We start from the raw sequence: 20388 nt of genomic DNA, 5'->3' as shown, positions 1-20388 counted from the left end.
AACATTGAAAATTAATTATCTAATTAGTATTTCTTAAAGCAAGTATAATTATTTCTAACCCACCACTGAAGGCTCAGCTGAAATGATTATATGATAGGGTGCCTTCACTGTCTCCCTAGATAGAAACAATTGTGTCTTCCTCTGGAATCCAGCATGTTGCCCACACTTTTTAGCACATGTTCTGGTTTATATCATGGCTAGTTGTTTGTCTGCTTCTTACAAGACTGTAAAAATCTGGAGGGCACAGATGTTGTCTTACCTATCTTTAGATTCTGTTCTGCACCTAACACAGTGCTTTGTCTGTCACAGGGCTTAAGCAGGCATTCAGTGGGACACAAAAATAGATCAAACAGACATCAGCCTGCATTGTAGTCAGCAACTTGTATCATCAATGTGCACTGTACATGTATGCACAGTAAGCATGCTTACTTTTTAGAAAGTATAATTACATTGTTTAAGTAGATTAGAACTTTACTATACATGTATTCATTTTGTGTTTACTATGTTTTGATATTAAGGTTTTACTATGTGAAATTACATAGATCTGCGACTCTGGTATGCAGGCATTTTATGCAAAGAAGAAAAAAAATGTAAATTATATATTATTAGCAAGCAATTTAAAAGTATTTTCAAGATAAATATTGTTTGAAGGAAACATGTAAACTCATTTATTTTTCTCAATCAAGGCTTTTAAACATAAAATAATCTTTTGTTAAAACACACATTTTTAAAGTCAAATTTTTGTTCTTTATATTTTATTTTATAGATTTTTAAAATCTCATTTAGTCCATTTTTTTTCTTTCTCTTAAGGAAAAAGACTTTATGTCTTCCTAAATTTTTTTCTTCCAAATCTGTAAAAGAGTAGCTCTAATGAAATGTTATAAAACCATTTTGGAAAATTATTATAAAGATTTAAGAAAAAAGTAATTTCCCTTTGTAATTTCTAGAGGAAACAAACCACGATAGTACATTGGTACTGACCTGCGAACAAATTTGGATGTGATTTTGCTTATTATACCAGTTGACGTTCCCCTTCTGGCATGTGCAAATGCACCCGTTTCATGGGATGGTGAAGCAGGTGGCCCATTATAAGCAGCGCTGCGTCGCTCCCGGAGCTGTTCACCATGGAAAGTGCTTCGGCTTGAGCTCCCTCGGGGAAAGCGGGTCCGGTCTGGAGTCGCAGTACTAATACTGTGAGCAGATGGGGAAGCAGCAGGCACTCTCTGGGTTGTACTGCTGGGACAAATTAAGATATATAATTTAGAATAATGACAAGAAAACCTTTCACTCATGCTAAAAACTTGAAACAAATGGCTATGGCTACTTCTTTTGGTCCTAATTTATTTGTTCACATTAGAGCTGTAAGACATGAGTTGCTTTTATTTACTGTATCATTGGAGAGGAATACAATTTCAGACTGAAACTAGGTACCTTTTGTTTGGTGACTAAAAATTAAGAAATGACTGAAACAGGGACACAGAGGTAAATACTCTTCAGTATCAGGAATCCCAAACCAGGGGTAGTGCAAATATTTTTTTAATATTCTCCTGAACCACTTAGCAATGCTGAACACAAATTTTATTGTTTATTAAAAAAAAGTTGAATAAAATAATTTCCCATTCTAATTTAGGCTTCAGTGATGGTACACCACCACATGGCACTACCAATATGCTTAACAAATCTAACAGTGGGTTAAAATGTTCAGATGTACTGAATTTGAGAAATCCTAAAATAGAAAAATACTAGAAAACCAGTTATATAATTTTATACCCGAATAGGCTCTTGATTTCATCAGTTTCATTGACAGGAAAACTGAAGCTCTGTTTTATTAAGAACAAGGAACTGAGCCTGATCATTACCCAAAGGTCTCAACTCCAGGTTTAGTGCTTGTTTAAATATGTTTAAATCATAAAAAAATCACTTTACCTAAGTGACAAATTAAGCAGCAATATTTAACTTTATAGATGGACTTAAAACCAAATCCTTAAAAAAATTCCTCTAGAAAATGACTTAAGTTATATGCAACATTTCCAGTAACAGCCAAAGTACACAGAAAGTTTATGATACAATTCAATTTTTCCTCCATTACAAACACTGAATCTTGTCAGAAAGGTCTTCATGTGATGGTGACTATCATGTATTTTCGCATGGTACTATATATTTTAAAACAATGAACAAAATGAAATGTAACCAGCACGTTACCCAGGCCGGTAAGCTTCAGAGCCGTCTTTAATGGTTGGCAGTGTGACTTTAATAGGATGACCAGAAGTGGACATGGACTTCTGGTGGCGGGGTCGTGCTGAGGGGACAGCAGAGGCCACAGAAGAGCCTGCAGAAGATATGCTACTCACAGACATCTCTGTAAGGCTTTTGTCATAAAGCAGTTGAGAAGACCATGGAAATGTAAAAAAGAAGAAAAATTGTGGTTTACTAAAATTTAAGAGCTATATTTTTTAAAAATCTAAACTGAATAACACCTTTCATGACTGAAATATTTGAAAGAAACTAACATTAACAGCATTATTAATGACTAACAAAAAATTAATATTCTTATGAAAAGTATCCAGGGTAAATGTATCACTATCATCCATGAAAAAAATTTCACACACAATTACTCTATGTATGTAAATATGAGAAAGTATAAAATTATTTTCGTGGAGATACAATAATTTCAGACAAAATGATTATAACTAAGTCATTTTTTACTTCCCCAAAATCACAGTTTGGTGTGATATGTTGATGTGGTTTATTGTCCATTATTGATACAATCAGAATTGATAATTATACCAAAAATATTATCTCTGGATACATCAACACACTTTTAGTCAATAGGTTAACTGTTGCAGATTAAAGGAGCTGCAGCTTCAAATTTAGCACAGGAAAAATCATAAGTCTGAAATCAATTTCCAATTATCTTATGTTCAAAGAAGATATAGTTTTCTTTGTATGCCTTACAATAACACTTACTTTACAGTCTTATTAGGTGAGAAGAAACAAATGTGAGAATGGTTTGTACACACTACTGAAATGACTGAAGGTGGTACTAAGAATAGAATGTCATTAGACTAGGCTCCATGCCTTTGTACTATATTGATGAGCAGTCCTTCTGACTCATGACAGAAAGAAGTTACATTTTTTAAATAATAAAAATAATATGATTTATTATTATTTGAAATAAAACTTTAAAAATTATATGGTTCTGAATGATGAGAAATAAGATGGCCACATTTTTTCAGAGGGAGGAAAATAAAGCCTTTATTATTCAAATACAGTAATGACTTGATGGGAGGTGAAAGGGAAGGAGGTGGCAGGTGCATAAAATAATAAGATTTAAATTATGAAGATGAAATTAGGATGGTATGATCTGCTTCACTATAGAAAAGTATTTACTATCAGATTTTACTCAGAAATTGGTAGGTAAAGTTATTTACTTCCTGCTTTCTCTAAATGTTTTCCCATCTTTCTATTCTGGTACAGGAGAGATGTCTTAGTAAGAATGATTGGTTGCAATCTCACTATTTTATATAATAACTCCTTTTCCCTGGACCCATTCAGCTGAAGGCATTTCAGCAAAAGCACTAACACAGAACAACAGCAAAGGTATTACTACTTGGCACTGTGGCATTTACCTGCTGTCTTTTCCATTCTGCAATGCTGCATATCGATCTGTGGTCCTTTCACAGACGTAAGTATTCCTTCTTGCCATGCTACCTCCGGAATACACATTGTTCTTTAAGAAGAAAAAAAAAAGGCACTTTAAATATTCTAAATAAAATAGTGGAAAGTCAAAGAAATATATTTAAGCTGACTTTGAGAAAAATACACAGAATTTTAATTGATCCAAATCTTGTATTAACAAGATTACCCCCTCCCTCTCTCTCATTTAGCTTTCAGAAGTAAAAGACAAAGCATCAAAAATGAACTCATTACAGTTTTAGCTTATCTTCCTACAATAGATGCCAGCAGTTTGGAAGCAACAGGAGAGTTCAGTTTCTATTCAATCCCTCCTTTGTGAGCTGGTGGTGGAGAAAGGGCAGGAGCAGGGGTGTGAGCAGCTCTAAGTAACTAGGAGTGCAAGCCAACTCCACACTAAGTATCATCACCAACAGAAGCCTGGGGCAGTGAAGATGGCATGCCCACTCAGAAGCCTGTGGGCTGCCTTTCTTCACCTGCTTGAGAAACTCTCTCAACCACTGGGAATATTAAGCAGACTAAATGCCTCGGAATCAAAGGCATGTCCAGCTGAGGCCACCAACAGTGTTGTGTGCAGTGCCACACTGAAGATATTTCCTCAAGCCTCAGGTTTGAGCTAGGAGGCAGGCCATGTCTGAGGAGCTTTGGAGAAGACAGAAAATAAGCAAAAATGGATAGATAACTGATTCTCCTTACCATGGACACAACCTCTGACCTGTAAACCTATTGCTGTGCCTGCCAAATCCTTGACTAGTTACTCACTGGTAATAAAATATACATAAATGATTTTCAATGTGGACATAATACTCTTCTGTTTAATCCTTACTCCAACAAAACAAAAAAACTTGCTACTTTTGGCTAACCCAGCATTTAAAATATATAATCAACCTAAACATTGTTGAATCATGAGGACCAAAAAGTGAATAGATATTTGCTTGAATTCACTTTGAAGAAGGAAAAAAACTCATATAAACAAAACTATATAAATACAGATGTAAAATTTCTCAGTAATGCAGATTCTGAGATGGAAGGAATTTTGTCACCAGTTACATAAAAAGCATATATTAAAAACTATAAAATATGGAACCAAAGAGGCTAAGATTATTTAAATTTTTAAGTAAGACTTGGAACATGTAGGCCGATTGTGGTGGCTCAATCACAACATTTTGGGAGGCCGAGGAGGGCAGATTGTTTGAGGCTAGGTGTTCAAGAACAGCCTGGGCAATATAGCAAAACCCCGTCTCCACAAAAAGTACAAAAAAAATTAGCTGGGTGTGATAGCACACACCTGTAGTCCCAGCTACTAGGGAGGCTGAAGTGGAAGGACCACCTGAGCCAGAGAAGTTGAGAATACAGTGAGCTGTTATTGTGCCACTGCACTCCAGCCTGAGCAACAGAGCGAGACCCTGCCTCAAAAAAAAAAAAAAAAAAAAAAAAAAAAGAATTGGTCCATGTTAAGGTAAAGAAAATGGATTCGATTATGGAGAGATGCATTATGAAGTATTACGAAACTAATTTATATTAAAGTTCTCAAAAAAACTAGAAACGTCATCCATATTTCATAGTTTTAAAGACATTGTTTCATTACCTGCTTTCCCATTTAACATGTCATTAACATCTGTCCACATCAAGTGATACTAAAGTGTTATGGCTGTAGCCTATGCAACTGTACAGACATACCATATTTTATTTTAATCAACAAATTCCTAATTTTTGAACACTTAAATTATTTCCTACTTTACTCTTAGAAGCTACTGACATTTAATTCCCTAGAAATTAATTGAAAATTTAAAATATAGAGGACAAATCTGAAAGACTGTAATATCACCCCATGGGCACCAAATGTACCAATATAAAAATACGTGTTTTGATAATCTCACAATTTTGGCCAAATTTTCATATAAATAACTTAACTCCTTGTCAAATCATGTTACCATACACCGTCTAGAAGCTTTTTAAAGTGTTTCTGGCTATTCTCAATGACATTTCTTTCCTTTTCAAAGGCTGATGGTGAATGGTATCTCCCTTCCAAGCTGTGTCTCTGAATTTGTACTCCTCCCACCCTACCTCCCGTGCCTTGAGCCTTCAATGCCAGTGACATTCAGGCGTGACAACCATCAGTTGTATTTCCCCAGGGAAATTTAGAATCATGCAAAAGTTATGGAAACACATTGTCACTGCTTCCATTTGTCATACATACATTCACATATAAAACTAACTTTTATAGCTGACCTTCCTAGTTCAGATAAAAAAGCTCTAGAGATCACTAAGAAGGTAAGGTTTATTCTGTTGAGAATTTGGGAACCAGGTGGAAACTACCCATGCCGACTTTTGAACTCGAGTTTGGCAACTTCCCCAAACTGGAAACCAGCCATGTAAACAACTTTTTGGAGATTTGTTTCACAGTAAAGTGATTATATTTTATGTAATTATACCAAAATTTTATATACAGTATTTAATACTTACTATAGCATTCTTAATCTTTTTAATTCTTCCTAAAAGAAATCTCTTCTTCCCCCTTTTTTTTTATTTTAAATGCAGTTTTTTAAATTTTAAATCTTATTTTTAAATAAAATAAGAGGTACATTTGCAAAACGCACATTTGTTATGTAAGTAAATGTGTGCCATGGTGGTCTGTTGTACCTATCAACCCATCACCTAGGTATTAAGCCCAGCATGCATTAGTTATTTTTCCTAATGCTCTCCCCTAACCTCCACCCTCTCCTGAAAGGCCCCAGTGTGTGTTGTTCCCCTCTGTGGCCATGTGTTCTCATTGTTCGGCTTCCACTTTTAAGTGAGAACATACGGTGTTTGGTTTTCTGTTCCTGCATTAGTTTGCTGATGATAATGGCTTCTGGCTTCATCCATGTTCTGGCTTCAACCTCATTTCTTTGTATGGCTGCATAGTATTCCATCTTGTATATGTACCACATTTTCTTTACTCAGTCTATCATGGCATTTGGGTTGATACTATGTCTTCGCTATTGTGAATAGTGCTGCAATGAAGATAAACATGCATACACCTTTATAAAAGAATGATTTATACTCCCCTGGGTATATACCCAGCAATGGGATTGCTGGGTCAAATTATATTCCCAGTTCTAAATCTTTGAGGAATCGCCACACTGTCTTCCTCAATGGTTGAACTAATTTACATTCCCAACAGCAGTGTAAAAGTGTGTGTGTGGTTTGTTTTTTTTAAGACGGAGTCTTGCTCTGTTGCCTAACTGGAGTGCAGTGGTGAGATCTCAGCTCACTGCAACCTCTGCCACCCAGGTTCAAGTGATTCCTCTGCCTCAGCCTCCCATGCAGCTGGGACTACAGGTGCGCACCACCATGCCAGGCTAATCTTTTGTATTTTAGTAGAGACGGGGTTTCGCCATGTTGGCTGGGATGGTCTCGATCTCCTGACCTCATGATCTGCCGGGCTCAGCCTCCCAAAGTGCTGGAATTATGGGCATGAGCCACTGCACCCGCTAAAAGGGTTTTTATTTCTCTGCAACTTCACCAGAATCTGTTGTTTCTTTACTTTTTAATAATCACCATTCTGACTGGCATGAGATGGTATCTCATTATGGTTTTGATTTGCATTTCTCTAATGATTAGTGATGTTGAGCTTTTCTTCATGTTTGTTAGCCACGTTTATGTCTTCTTTTGAGAAATGTCTGTTCATGTCCTTTGCCCACTTTTTAATGTTTTTTTTTTTTTCTTGTAAATTTGATTAAGTTCCTTGCATATTCTGGGTATTAGACCTTTGTCAGATGGATAAATTGTAAAAATTTCTTCCATTCTGAAGGTTTTCTGTTCACTGTGATGATAGTTCATTTTGCTGTGCAGAAGCTCTCTAGTTTAATTAGATCCCATTTGTCAATTTTTGCTTTTTGTTGCAATTCTTTTTGGCAATTTCATCATAAAATCTTTGCCCATGCCTATGTCTTGAGTGGCATTCCTATCTGAATACCCTTTATTTCTCTCTCTTGTCTGATTGCCACGGCCAGAATTTCCAGTACTATGTTAAATAAGAGTGGTAAGGGAAGGCATCCTTGTCTTGTGACAGTTTTCAAGGGGAATGCTTCCAGCTTTTGACCATTCAGTATGACATTGGCTGTGAGCTCATCATATACGACTCTTACTATTTTAAGGAACTCAAAATATGTTCCTTCAATACCTAGTTAATTGAGAGTTTTTTAGCATGAAGGGATGTTGAATTTTATCAAAGGCCTTTTCTTTGTCTATTGAGATAATCATGTGGTTTTTGTCTTTAGTTCTGTTTATGTGACCAATTATATTCATTGATTTGCATATGTTGAACCAGCCTTGCATCCTGGGATGAAGCCATCTTGATCAGGGTGAATAAGCTTTTTGATGTGCTGCTGCATTCAGTTTGTCAGTATTTTCTTGAGGATTTTTGCATCCATGTTCATCAGGAATATTGGCCTGAAGTTTTCTTTTTTTGTTGTATCTCTGCCAGGTTTTGGTATCAGGATAATGTTGGCCTCACAGAATGAGTCAGGGAAAATCCCTCCTTTTCATTTGTTTGGAATAGTTTTATAAGAAATGGCTCATCTTTGTACCTCTGTTAAAATTCAGCTGTAAATCCGTCTAGTCCTGTTCTCTATGGGTTGCACCAACCACCTAGTAACTCCTAATGAAAGAACCTGGGTACCTCAGTTGGATGTACAGAAATCACTCACCTTTTGCCTTCCTCTGGGTGGGAGCTGCAGACGGGCACTGTTTTCTACTCAGCCATCTTGGCCCTTCCTTCTTCCCCTTATTTTGTGAAAAAGTTGATTAATACTTTTCTTAGAGTTCATGTCTTAGTCTGTTTGGGCTGCTATAACAAAATATCATAAACTGGCTGGCTTATAAACAACAGAAATTTATTTCTCACAGTTCAAGAGGCTGGAAAGCACAAGATCAAGGTGTCAAGATATTTAGCACATGGTGAAGGCTTGCTTCCTAGATAGCCATCTTTTTGTTGTGATTTCACATGGCAAAAGGGTGGAACAAGCTCCCTTGGGTTCTTTTATAAGGGCATTAATCCCATTCGTAAGGGCCCTTATGACATAATCACCTCCTAAAGGACCTGCCTTCTAATACCACCACCTTTAGGGTTAGAATTTTTTTTTTTTTTTTTTTTTTTTTAGGGTTAAAATTTTAACTATGAATTTTGGTGGAGGGACGGGGGGGCACTAAGATTCATATTATAGTTTATATCATTTTATACTTTGTACTGTTCATATATATGATAGATAAAATGGAAAATACTTTTACAAGTTTCATTGTTTTCTTGATTCAAAAACAGCCAACATATTTTTGTCTTCAAAACTCAACATTTAGCTCCCAAGTTTCTAGGCTAGTCAAGGGTTTTCCCTGAACTCCCACAGGTAATTTTTGGATGCAAATTTCTAGAAGGAAAATACTAAGTTTGTTTTTCCTGCACCTTACTTACAAATAATAATACTCTGCTATGGTTTGAACGTGTCCCCTGAAGTTCCTGTGTTAGAAGCTTGATCCCCAATGCGCAAGTGTTGGGAGGTGTGGCCTGATAAGAGGTGATTAGGTTCTGGTCTCACAAATGAATTCTTTGAAAGTGGGTTAGTTATCTTGAGAGTGGTTTTTTCATAAAAAGTGTATTTGGCCCCCTCTTATTTTCCTGCCTGTGCTCTCTTGATCTCGCTTTATGCCATGGGGTGATGCAGCAAGAATGACCTCACCTGAAGTTGGCATCTTGATACTGAACTACCCAGCCTCCAGAGTGGTGAGAAATAAATTTCTTTGCTTTATAAAGTATCCATTATGTGGTATTCTATTATAGCAACACAAAATGAACTAAGAGACACTCCTTTCATTTCTAGTCTGTGATGGTTGTGGGTGACGAACAATCAAACAGATGACTCCGAGAATTAACCAAAACATTTATCCAACCATTCATCTGTTTAACTATTTAACTCAAAACTCTACCCATGCTGTCTATCAACTGGCTAGTTTTAAATATCATCTGTCAGTATCATCCTTGAGTTAAGACACTAAACTAACATTAAATAATACTGTCAATAGAATCATACTTATAAGCAAGAACTGTTACTATTGACAAAGAAAATTCTGATTTTATAAACATTAACTGTACTATCACTTATTAATTACCTCTGCATGTTATGGGTACTATTTCTTTTTCCATCAGAGAGGAAGGAGCCATTTCATGCCATTTGAATGGATTTAATATTTTCCATTATATTCTACTTTATTGACATTGGTAAAAATGGTCATTTGTTCAGACAATATTTTATACTATTACAGGGCTTGAACTGTAAATGCTCAAGTACTTTCTATCTAAAAAATTACCTCAAAGAAAAGGTATTAAAGCCGTGTATTTTGCCTTTAAAGCAGTGATTAGCAAACTTTTTCTGTCAGGAGTCATATAGTCAACATTTTAGGTTTTGTGGGCCACACCATCAATGTCACCAATAGTCAAGAAAATGCAAATTAAAAACAAATAGATACTTCTTTTTTCTTTTTGCCCTTCAGATCGGCAAAAATGCTAAAGATTGATAATATCCTGCTGATGAGTTTGTGGTGAAATAATTACTCTCTAAATTACCCCAACCATTTGGAAAGTTACTTTGGTAGCATTTATTAAAAAATTAAATATATATATTCTAAGGATACACACATAATCAGGGAAACACATTAAGACAGAACAGAGGCCTCGGAGGCAACACAACTTATCTACAACCATCTGATCTTTGACAAACCTGACAAAGACAAGCAATGTGGAAAGGATTCCCTGTTTAATAAATGGTGTTGGGAAAACTGGCTAGCCATGTGCAGAAAGCAGAAACTGGACCCCTTCCTGACACCTTACACTAAAATTAACTCCAGATGGATTAAAGACTTAAACATAAGACCCAACACCGTAAAAACCTAGAAGAAAATCTAGGCAAAACCATTCAGGACATAGGTGTAGGCAAGGACTTCATGACCAAAACACCAAAAGCATTGGCAACAAAAGCCAAAATAGACAAATGGGACCTAATCAAACTCCACAGCTTCTGCACGGCAAAAGAAACAGTCATTAGAGTGAATCGGCAACCAACAGAATGGGAAAAAATTTTTGCAGTTTACCCATCTGACAAAGGGCTGATATCCAGAATTTACAAAGAACTAAAACAGATTTACAAGAAAAAAACAAACAAGCCCATTCAAAAGTGGGCAAAAGATATGAACAGACACTTTACAAAAGAAGACATACATGAGGCCAACAAACATATGAAAAAATGCTCATCATCACTGGTCATTAGAGAAATGCAAATCAAAACCACATTGAGATACCATCTCACGCCAGTTCAAATGGCGATCATTAAAAAATCTGGAGACAACAGATGCTGGAGAAGATGCAGAGAAATAGGAACACTTTTACACTGTTGGTGGGAGTGTGAATTAGTTCAACCATTGTGGAAGATAGTGTGGCAATTCCTCAAGGACCTAGAAATAGAAATTCCATTTGACCCAGCAATCCCATTACTGGGTATATATCCAAAGGTTTACAAATCTTTCTACTATAAGGACACATGCATACGAATATTCACTGCAGCACAGTTTACAATAGCAAAGACCTGGAACCAACCCAAATGCCCATTGATGATAGACTGGACAGGGAAACTGTGGCACATATACACCATGGAATATAATGCAGCCATCAAAAACGATAAGTTCGTATCCTTTGTAGGGACATGGATGAACCTGGAAACCACCATTCTCAGCAAACTGACACAAGAACAGAAAATCAAACACCACATGTTCTCACTCATAGGCGGGTGTTGAACAATGAGAACACATGGAGACAGGAAGGGGAACACCACACACTGGGGTCTGTTGGGGGGAAATAGGGGAGGGACGGGGGGTGGGGAGTTGGGGAGAGATAGCACAGGGAGAAATGCCAGATATAGGTGAAGGGGAGGAAGGCAGCAAATCACACTGCCATGTGTGTACCTATGCAACAATTTTGCATGTTCTTCACATGTACCCCAAAACCTAAAATGCAATTAAAAAAAAAAAGACACATCAGAACTGAGTCTTTAAGCGAGGTGAGTGAGAGCAGGGATGGGGCTGCACAGACCAAGGGTGACTGTGTCATGGACTGAGGAGCATGAGGAGTCGTCAGCCTCTTTGCAGCTGAAGTTAAAAAGAAGTGTTGTCACATAGACCCAAAGATAGAACTTTTGAGAATGCCTCTAACAGAAGTATATCAATAACATAAATGTATAAGGTTGTACACTCTGGAGAAAGAAAAGCTCTGAATACTTCATCAAAAGAAAGGTTGAACAAATTATAATATATCTATCTGTTAATACCAATGAAATAATATGCATCTATTAAAAAGATCTTGATGTTCTGATCTAGAAGGACCCCAAACTATAAGTAAAAAAATTAAAATGTTATACAGTATGATCTCGTTTTTATAAAAAGTAAAATAATATTCTCTCCATATATATATATATTCACTTTTTTTTTTTCAACAGTGTCTCACTCTGTCACCCAGGCTGGAGCACAGTGGTACAACCATAGCTCAAAGCTCATTGCGGCCTCAAACTCCTGGGCTCAAGTCATCCTCCCTCCTCAGCTTTTCAAGTAGCCAGAACTACAGGCACACACTACTACATGAGGCTAATCTTAAAATATTTTGTGGAAATCAAGTTGCACTAGGTTGTTGTGGCTGGTCTGAAACTCCTGGCCTCAAGCAAGCCTCCCTCTGTGGCCTACCAAAATGCTGGGATAATAGGCACGAGCCACTGCACCCAGTCTATGTTTTCTTTAATTAAGGAAAACGTATAGAATAATTCATCCTAAATGATTAGCATTAGTTACATTAGGAGTTGAGACTAAAACGAAATGGGTAGGGAAAAAGAGATGATTAATTTTACTTTAGAAATTTCTGAAGTGCTAAAACTAGACAAAATATATTAGTTTGGTTTCTGAAACTACCAAAATTAAAACAGTAAATAATAATATATAATAGTATTATGTGGCTAAGAACAGAATTTCTCTACCAAAATATTTTGGCTTTTTTTTGTGTGTGTGTAAAAAAAGGGAAGTGTGGCATAATTTGAATTTAAGCTAATCCCTTAATTTTTATGCCTTCTTTAGTAAATATGCTTTGAATATACACTATATGCTTCAGCATTAATGATCTGAGAAAGCTATCATGTCCACATACAACAGATTATACATTTGGAGAGATAAGGTTTACATGGGAAAACAACAGTGAACAAAACAAGACAGCATATAAATAGCTAAGAGTTAAATGACAGGATCTAGCAGTTGAAAAGCTGATGGGTTTTGGAGTATTCAGCCAAAAGATTCTATCCAGGAGACAAGAATTGAAATGATCTATGGAAGTAGAATTTTCATAATATAAGGGGGAATCTTTAGGCAAGGGCACTACATAAAGACAGGCATGGAGACAGACAAAGCTGAGTACGTTCATGGGAAAGTAAGACTCGGTTCAGTCAAATGACAGGCTAATATTAAATGGCAGAAAGTATGGGACCAATTATTTCTTTCTGTTATGTGGAGTGATTACACTGGAAAATGTCCTCTAAGGGAAACAGTGGCTCCTCTAGCAAAAAAATTAAAAAAAAATTTAAGCCCTATTATAGTTCAATCATTTCTAAACAGATCACGCAGAAGCTAAGTGGTTATATCCATCAATTCTTAAAGTGGTTATGCACATCTATTTCACAGACTAAGAGGTGATAATCTAATCATATCATACATACATAGTCAAATATACATAACCATATTCAAAAGAGATAAGATTCCAACAGACTACATAAAATAATGGATATTAGGCAGTTTAACCCACTTGGAATTTTGGTATCTTATCTTGCATTTGCTATTTAAAGTAATTTTTTTCTTTCCTGTCTACAGGCTAAGGTTTTTTTTCTTCTGTTGGTTTAAAAGTTTTAGTTCTTTGTTCTTACATTGTGCATCCTTAAGTTCCTGAACTCATGTTTGCTTTCTGCTAATGATTTCTTTTTATTTATTTATTTATTTTTTGGAGATGGAATTTCACTCTTTTGTTGCCTAGGCTGGAGTGCAATGGTGTAATCTCGGCTCACTACAAATCTACCTCCCAGATTCCAGAGATTCTCCTGCCTCAGCCTCCTAAGTAGCTGGGATTACAGGCATGTGCCACCATGCCCGGCTAATTTTGTATTTTTAGCAGAGATGGGGTTTCACCATGTTGGTCGGGCTGGTCTTGAACTCCTGACCTCAACTGATCCACCCACTCGGCCTCTCAAAGTGCTGGGATTACAGGTGTGAGCCACCACGTCCAGCCTCTTACCGCTATTGATTTCTTAAACTTATTCCTATCATCTGACTAACAAGGCCTGTGTTTGTTTATATTTCTTTAATGTCCACCTCTATCCTTATGCCCCGGATACTGTCCAGAGTTCTGGTTATGAATTTTCATTGTTTTCCTCTTTTTGCATATGTTACTACATACAATTCTTCAGTAAGTTATTTGATTTCTTTCAACTCCCATGTATTTTACAGCAACATTCTAGATTAATTTCTCTTCCTATAAGAATACTTCCTCCAGCAAAGGTGTTTTCAAATGGTCACTGTGTAGTCAAATAGTTGAGACATTTTACGCCGAAGAACATGGTTTTTGTACCTTCACATTTAAATGAAAACAGGGCTAGATAAAATTTCTAGGCTCAGTGTGCTTTTTCTCAATACTTTAACAATATTTTTTCCTTTATCTTACTGTATCCATATTGCTATTGAGAAATCTGATGTCAATCTGAATCTTGTTCCTTTTAAGTTTGTCTGCTCTCTGACTCTGGAGTCTTTAAAACATTCTCACTTTGTTTTTGGTATCTATAAATTCCACTTTAAAAGCCCAGGAGTAGGTTTTCTTCCTGGCTTCTATTTGCCACTCTGGGTCCTTTCAATATGAAATCTTCCCTCTTTTATTTTTTCTTATTATTTCTTTAACGATTTCTCCCCCTTCATTTTGCTCCCTTTCCTTTCAAAAACACTTAAATCTGAATGTTATCCTTTCACATATCTTAATTTTCTTTTATATTTTCTATCTGTATTCTTTCTTGCTGCCTTATGAGAGAGCAGCTCAAACCCTCTTCTAGTTCCCATTCATTATATAATTTACATAGTTTGCTGTTTTAAGTGAATAATGTGAGGCAACTTTATAAATTAATTATTTAATTGAGTCTGCCTTCGTTAAACAGCATATTTGTAAATAAAAATGAAATGTGCCAATATAATTCTAAGTAAACATTATAAAAAGGAAAATGAAGCAGGAAAGTTTAAAAAGTTTAAAATGAAGCAGCATTCGAAGTTGAAGTTAAGTGTTTACACGCAAAAAAAGAATTCTTTTTTTGTTGTTGTTGTTCTTAAATTGCATTTATGAGAAGTGTGGTCCCTTCTGCATGTTCTTTAAATTATAATTCCTTTTCAATCATTAAAAAAAAAAAGATAAAGAGTTTATATATAACGCTGAAACAAGATATTACAATTAATTGCAATGTACCAGAGTATTTACTCACACTTGTAATAGCTGAAGATTTTTTCCTCTCTGGCCCTACAAGAGGGCTTGCAGTCATCTCGCTTTTTGAGCCAACTGTCGTGCTGCCAAGTTTTCGGGCCACGTCTTTGTCCCACTCCTCTTTCTGTTCACTTTCCACGCTGTTAGCCTGAGCTCTTTTGGTATATGATACAGCAGGAGGAATGGATGGACCAGCTATAATTTTTTTAAAAATAGCATAATGAGCTGAAAAACAACTGATCTATTTTCTGCTTACAAACAAAAACTCTATATTAAAATTATCTACATTTCCATGTTTTAAATTCTGAAGAAAGATTAAACTTTGATTTCAAAAATCAGGTCAGTCCCTGCAACAGGGATTATTTTTATAAACACGTCTGTGAGAACTAGATGACAGAAGCACATAAACATGAATGTACAATGCTTTAAAAACACAAGTTTGGGTAGAACCCGTGTGTTGTTTCACTTATGTGACTTTTTTCCCCACCATGATCACTGAAACGCCGCTGCTTCTGATTTGCTGAGATGCTTCTCTGGACCTTCAGGTGAGCAGGGGACTGAAGAGTGCTGTTGTTTAAGTCACTACTGGGCCGGGATCTCTGGCACAAGTTTCCACTGGATAATGATTCACCACCTTCAAACTGTAAGAAGAAAAACCACGAGGATTTTAAAGCAAAAAAAAAAGTTTGTACAAACACTGCACTCTTTATTTTCTAAATGATTTAAAGCTCTACAAGAAGTAATCCAAATTTAAAAAACAGTGTAGTATTGGGCCTAGAACTTTAAGTTGGCAAGCAGGAAAGAAGTGAACTGGATAGAATATGCATTGGTGACTACTCATAATCTTCTATTAGTTTGTACAAATCCTTAAGTTTAGTCAGAACACCAAATAAGAGCATCCAATTATTGAATGGTAATTATAGACTAGGCACTGTACTCTTTCTATATGTTACTTTATTTAATCATCACAACACACCTATGATGTATTAACCTACACTTTATAGATGGAAAAACTGAGGTTAAGAAAGTTAGGGGCATCACTGAGATTTAAACTTACAATAAAATCTAAAATTTTAAATATATACACATGTATATATACATATGTATGCATATAAACATAAACATAGATTTGTTTGTTTTGTTTTCTCCACATTTGCAAAAAAAAAAATTTGGTTTATTGTTTCTGATCAGGAAATTATATCCACTTAGAACTCAGCATAGTAAACTCTGGATTGATGCACTATTCCTCTCTCTATAATATAAAACTTGTTTGCTGCCAGCAAACCTTTGATGGAATCACTGGCATCAATAGGAAATCTAAATTCATATATAGATAATACTAATGATAAATAGCAGAGTAATACTGATGATAATAACAGCCTAATGCAGAGTACATAGTAATCCACAAGAAACTGTTCCAAGGACTTTATAAGTACTCATTTAACACTTCCAATGATCCTAAAAGATAAGTACTATTATTGCCCTCATTTTATAGATAAGAAAACCGAGGCACAGAAAATTAATTGCCTTAGTTGCATAGTTAGTGGTTGTGCTGGGGTAGGGAGGGGGTGCGGTAGCTTAGACCAGTAACAGTCTGAACTTTGGAACCAGCTCGAGGTAATCAGTTCTCCTTCTATGGGTTCATGCTAGATCTGGTTACTAAAAAGAGCATGGCACCTCCCCTACCTCTCACCTGCTCCCTCTTGCCATGTGACATGCTGGCTTCCCCTCACTTTCCATCATGTCTGTAAGCTTCCTGAGGCCTTTACCAGAAGCAGATGCCAACACCATGCAGATGCCAGCATCATGCCTGCAGAACTGTGAGTCAAATAAACTTTCTTTATAAATTATCCAGTCTCAGGTACCTCTTTATAGCAATGCAAAACTACCTAACATAGTTCACCATTTGTATACGGTTATTTGCTGAATCTATCTCCTTATGATAGTTCTCCTGGCCTTGAGAATTCCCAGTTGAAAGCATCAGTCACTTGACACTTTATAAGGCAAAATGTCACCAAATAACCTTTCCCAGAGTTACCTCTTTTAAAAATCATTTAAGACATACATTTTATTTCAAAAGCTATCACTTCCTCATGTTCCAGTCATTGACTTTTCTGCACACCTAAAATAACCATATTACCTTTGGTGGGGCTGTTGCATTTGGATGCACAAGCTGTGGGGGAGACCATTCTCGAAGACCAGGTTGTGAATGGTGCCTCTTGGAGCTAAGAAAGACAGTAGGCCTGTTCTTTCACAAAATCTCTTTGGTACCCAGAAATAAAATCACTTCATAATTTAGCATCTTGATTTTTAAATTCCAATAAATAAGAATGTTAGGATAGGATCTTTATATTATTTTTGATACCACAAAGGATTACTAACATATTAGCTCAAGAAATAATCCACAGTTATCTGAAAAGGTGAGAAACTTACTTCAGGTGGTTTTCTACCTAGAAGAATATAAGTAGCCATAACTTCATCATACTTCTGATTTATTAAGGCATCATTTATTTCATCTCGTGCAAAGCCCATAGTAACCATAATATCTAGAAATTTAAAAAAGAGAGATGTTCTGAAAATGGGTTTAGTTAACAAATCAACAAAAACAGGCAAGTCTGCCAATTTTGAATATGAAAACTAAGTCATGAAAATTTAAAGTGTAGTTTTAAAAACTTCTGGACTATTAGCCTAAGATACCATATGTTCACAGATATTGTACAATGATAATTTTACATGCAGAAATTATCTACATCATGGGTAATATATTAATGGGCCCACTTAATTTCTCCTTGCCTAATAAATTCCTGAGCTTTCTTTGTCCAGTCTGAGACCACGTTTTTCTCAAAATGTTACACAAAATTCTCTTTCTCTCAACTCATCTTCAGCTACTTGTGAAGTGGTTTCTCTCATTTCTTAACAATTTCTGCTTTCTGATTTACAGTAGGTTGACTCTTCTTCGGGAGATTTGAATTTCTATGGTTTTTCTGATCAGGTTCCTAACACCCTAAAATGCTCTCCCTTGCCAGACTGCCCTCAAGCCAGATAAAAACACAGTTGAGATGACTCAGCTTGAGACTAAATAATGGCTTTGGGAAGGGATTGAGAAATGAAGAGAACAAGTTAGAAGGAGCGCTCTGGCTAGGTATGGGCAGTAGCAGGACAAGTGAGGAGGGAGAATAAACGTTGCTAAGACAGTGGAAAAAGAAAGGGAGAGCCAAAGTGTTCAACTCTCAATTCAGTGCCTCTACAGTTTTGGTTAAAATAAATGCTATATTTGCTGATACTTATCAGTCTGATCAGTGCTGATAGTTACATCAGCCATTCCTCCTGCTGGGCATCACTGACAGGAAAGAATTCAGTACATTTATGTTAAGTTTTATATCACTGTCGTCAAACATTGAATTGGACCATAATATATATCAGAACAAATTAGGGAACTTGAAATGTAGAATTTTTAGTGTATTATCATTAAAATGATAATGCAAGTATTTTTCAAGTAAAAATTGCTTTCTATTTACACTTTTAAACCCTATTTTTGTACACTAAAGGACTCTTATTTGTTGACTAGGGAGAGCACTTCTTACCACGTTTAAACACTTACCTATTCTTTTTATGTCATTGAAATCTGGGTCAGGCTCAGTATATGGCTTTAGTTCTTCTTCTTCATGACCAACATTCATCCATCGATCTTTCATTATTTGCTAGGAAATAAACTCTACATTATGTGTGGTCAATCAGAACATTCAGGAACTTATTTTAGCTCTATTTTAGCAAATGTGAAGTTACTAGTTCACTCAACAAGTTTCATGTGACATTTCTAGTTTGATTAGTGGGCCAAAAAGAGGTATAAGACTTTGGGACACACATGACAACTGTGACTGTTCCTACACACTCACCAAATGTATTGATTCAAAGTAGCATGCCTCCCTTATTCCTTCAAAGGGACTACTTTCAAATTTAGATATTTTAATATAAGAACTTATTTCTCATAAAGCAGATTTTAACTTCTGCTTTAGATTTTACGTTTAACATTAATACAGAGATTATAATTTTTTCCTGGCTTTTGCCAAATATATGCCTTATTTTAAAATCACCACTTATTAAAATATTAGCAAAGAAGAGGTCATAGGGAATGAAAATCAGGGTTAACAGTAAAGTTATTATAGCTAACATGATGTGGGAAGGGAGGGTAGTCAAAATTTAAGTCTAGAGTTAGGAATTAGGTGAGAATCAAGCAGGGGTTGATGTGAATTACCAGAGTCAGATTTAAGTTAAGGCTGTAAAATAACAGTCCTGGACTTTTAAAAGGCAACCTTGCGGAGGCAACCTAGAAAATGGGAAAAGTATTTGCAAAACATTTACTGGATAAGGAGTAAATATTCCGAATATTAAAGAATGCCTGCAACTCATAATATAAAAACAAACAATCTGAATAAAAAATGAGTAAAGTAATATTTCTAACAAAAAAGATACAGAAGTGGCCAACAGGCATGCTTGTTGTATGAAAAGATGCTCAACGTCAATAGTCATCAGGGAACTCAAAACCATAGTGAGATATCATCTTATATTCATTAGGATGGCCACTATCAAAAAAACAGAAAACAAGTGTTGGTGAGCATGTGGAGAAATTGAAACCCTTGTGAACTGCTGGCAGGAATGTAAAATGGTACAGCCACTACAGAACACAGTATAGAGATTGCTCAAAATATTAAAAATAGAACTACCATATGATCCAGTCATCCCACTTCTGGGTATTTATCCCAAAAAACTGATAATAGAGTATCAAAGAGATATTCAGAAACTTATATTCACTGCAGCATTAGTCACGATAGCCTAGATGTGGAAGCAACCTAAATGTCCATCGACAGATGAATTGATAAAGAAAATGTGATACATAAATACAAAGAAATACTATTCAGCCTTAAAAAAAATCTTGCCATATGTTACAACACAGATGAACCTTGAGGACATTATGCTAGGTAAAATAAGCCAATCACAAAAAGACAAACACTGCATGATTCACTTATATGGATTATCTAAAGTAGTTAAACTCATAGAAACATAAACTATAATAGCATGGTGACTGCTGGGGTTGAGGAAGGGGAAATGGGGAAACTGAATGA

At 35.8% G+C, this 20388-nt stretch overlaps 1 protein-coding gene across 8 annotated transcripts in view; it reads right to left on the bottom strand.

Moving 5' to 3' along the window:
* MARK1 (microtubule affinity regulating kinase 1) overlaps positions 1 to 20388 on the bottom strand; it is a 132717-nt gene that overhangs the window by 9958 nt on the left and 102371 nt on the right. For 4 of the 8 annotated variants that reach the window (XM_010340934.2, XM_010340931.3, XM_010340932.3 and 1 more), the window contains exons 10-16: positions 18867 to 18966; positions 17699 to 17811; positions 15753 to 15906; positions 15267 to 15460; positions 3630 to 3730; positions 2203 to 2367; positions 982 to 1236 (exon numbers count right to left, since the gene is read on the bottom strand). In XM_010340934.2, coding sequence (XP_010339236.1) covers positions 982 to 1236; positions 2203 to 2367; positions 3630 to 3730; positions 15267 to 15460; positions 15753 to 15906; positions 17699 to 17811; positions 18867 to 18966 — 1082 coding nt within the window. The remainder of the gene's footprint in view (positions 1 to 981; positions 1237 to 2202; positions 2368 to 3629; positions 3731 to 15266; positions 15461 to 15752; positions 15907 to 17698; positions 17812 to 18866; positions 18967 to 20388) is intronic. The other 4 variants (XM_003930334.4, XM_003930335.4, XM_010340933.3 and 1 more) reach the window with 3 other exon arrangements.

This window comes from Saimiri boliviensis, chromosome 14 (genome assembly GCF_048565385.1).
Source record: "Saimiri boliviensis isolate mSaiBol1 chromosome 14, mSaiBol1.pri, whole genome shotgun sequence".
NCBI classification, from domain to species: Eukaryota; Metazoa; Chordata; class Mammalia; order Primates; family Cebidae; genus Saimiri; species Saimiri boliviensis.
The sequence above is the reverse complement of the archived record's forward strand: the minus strand, read 5'-3'. Positions and strand labels throughout refer to the sequence as shown.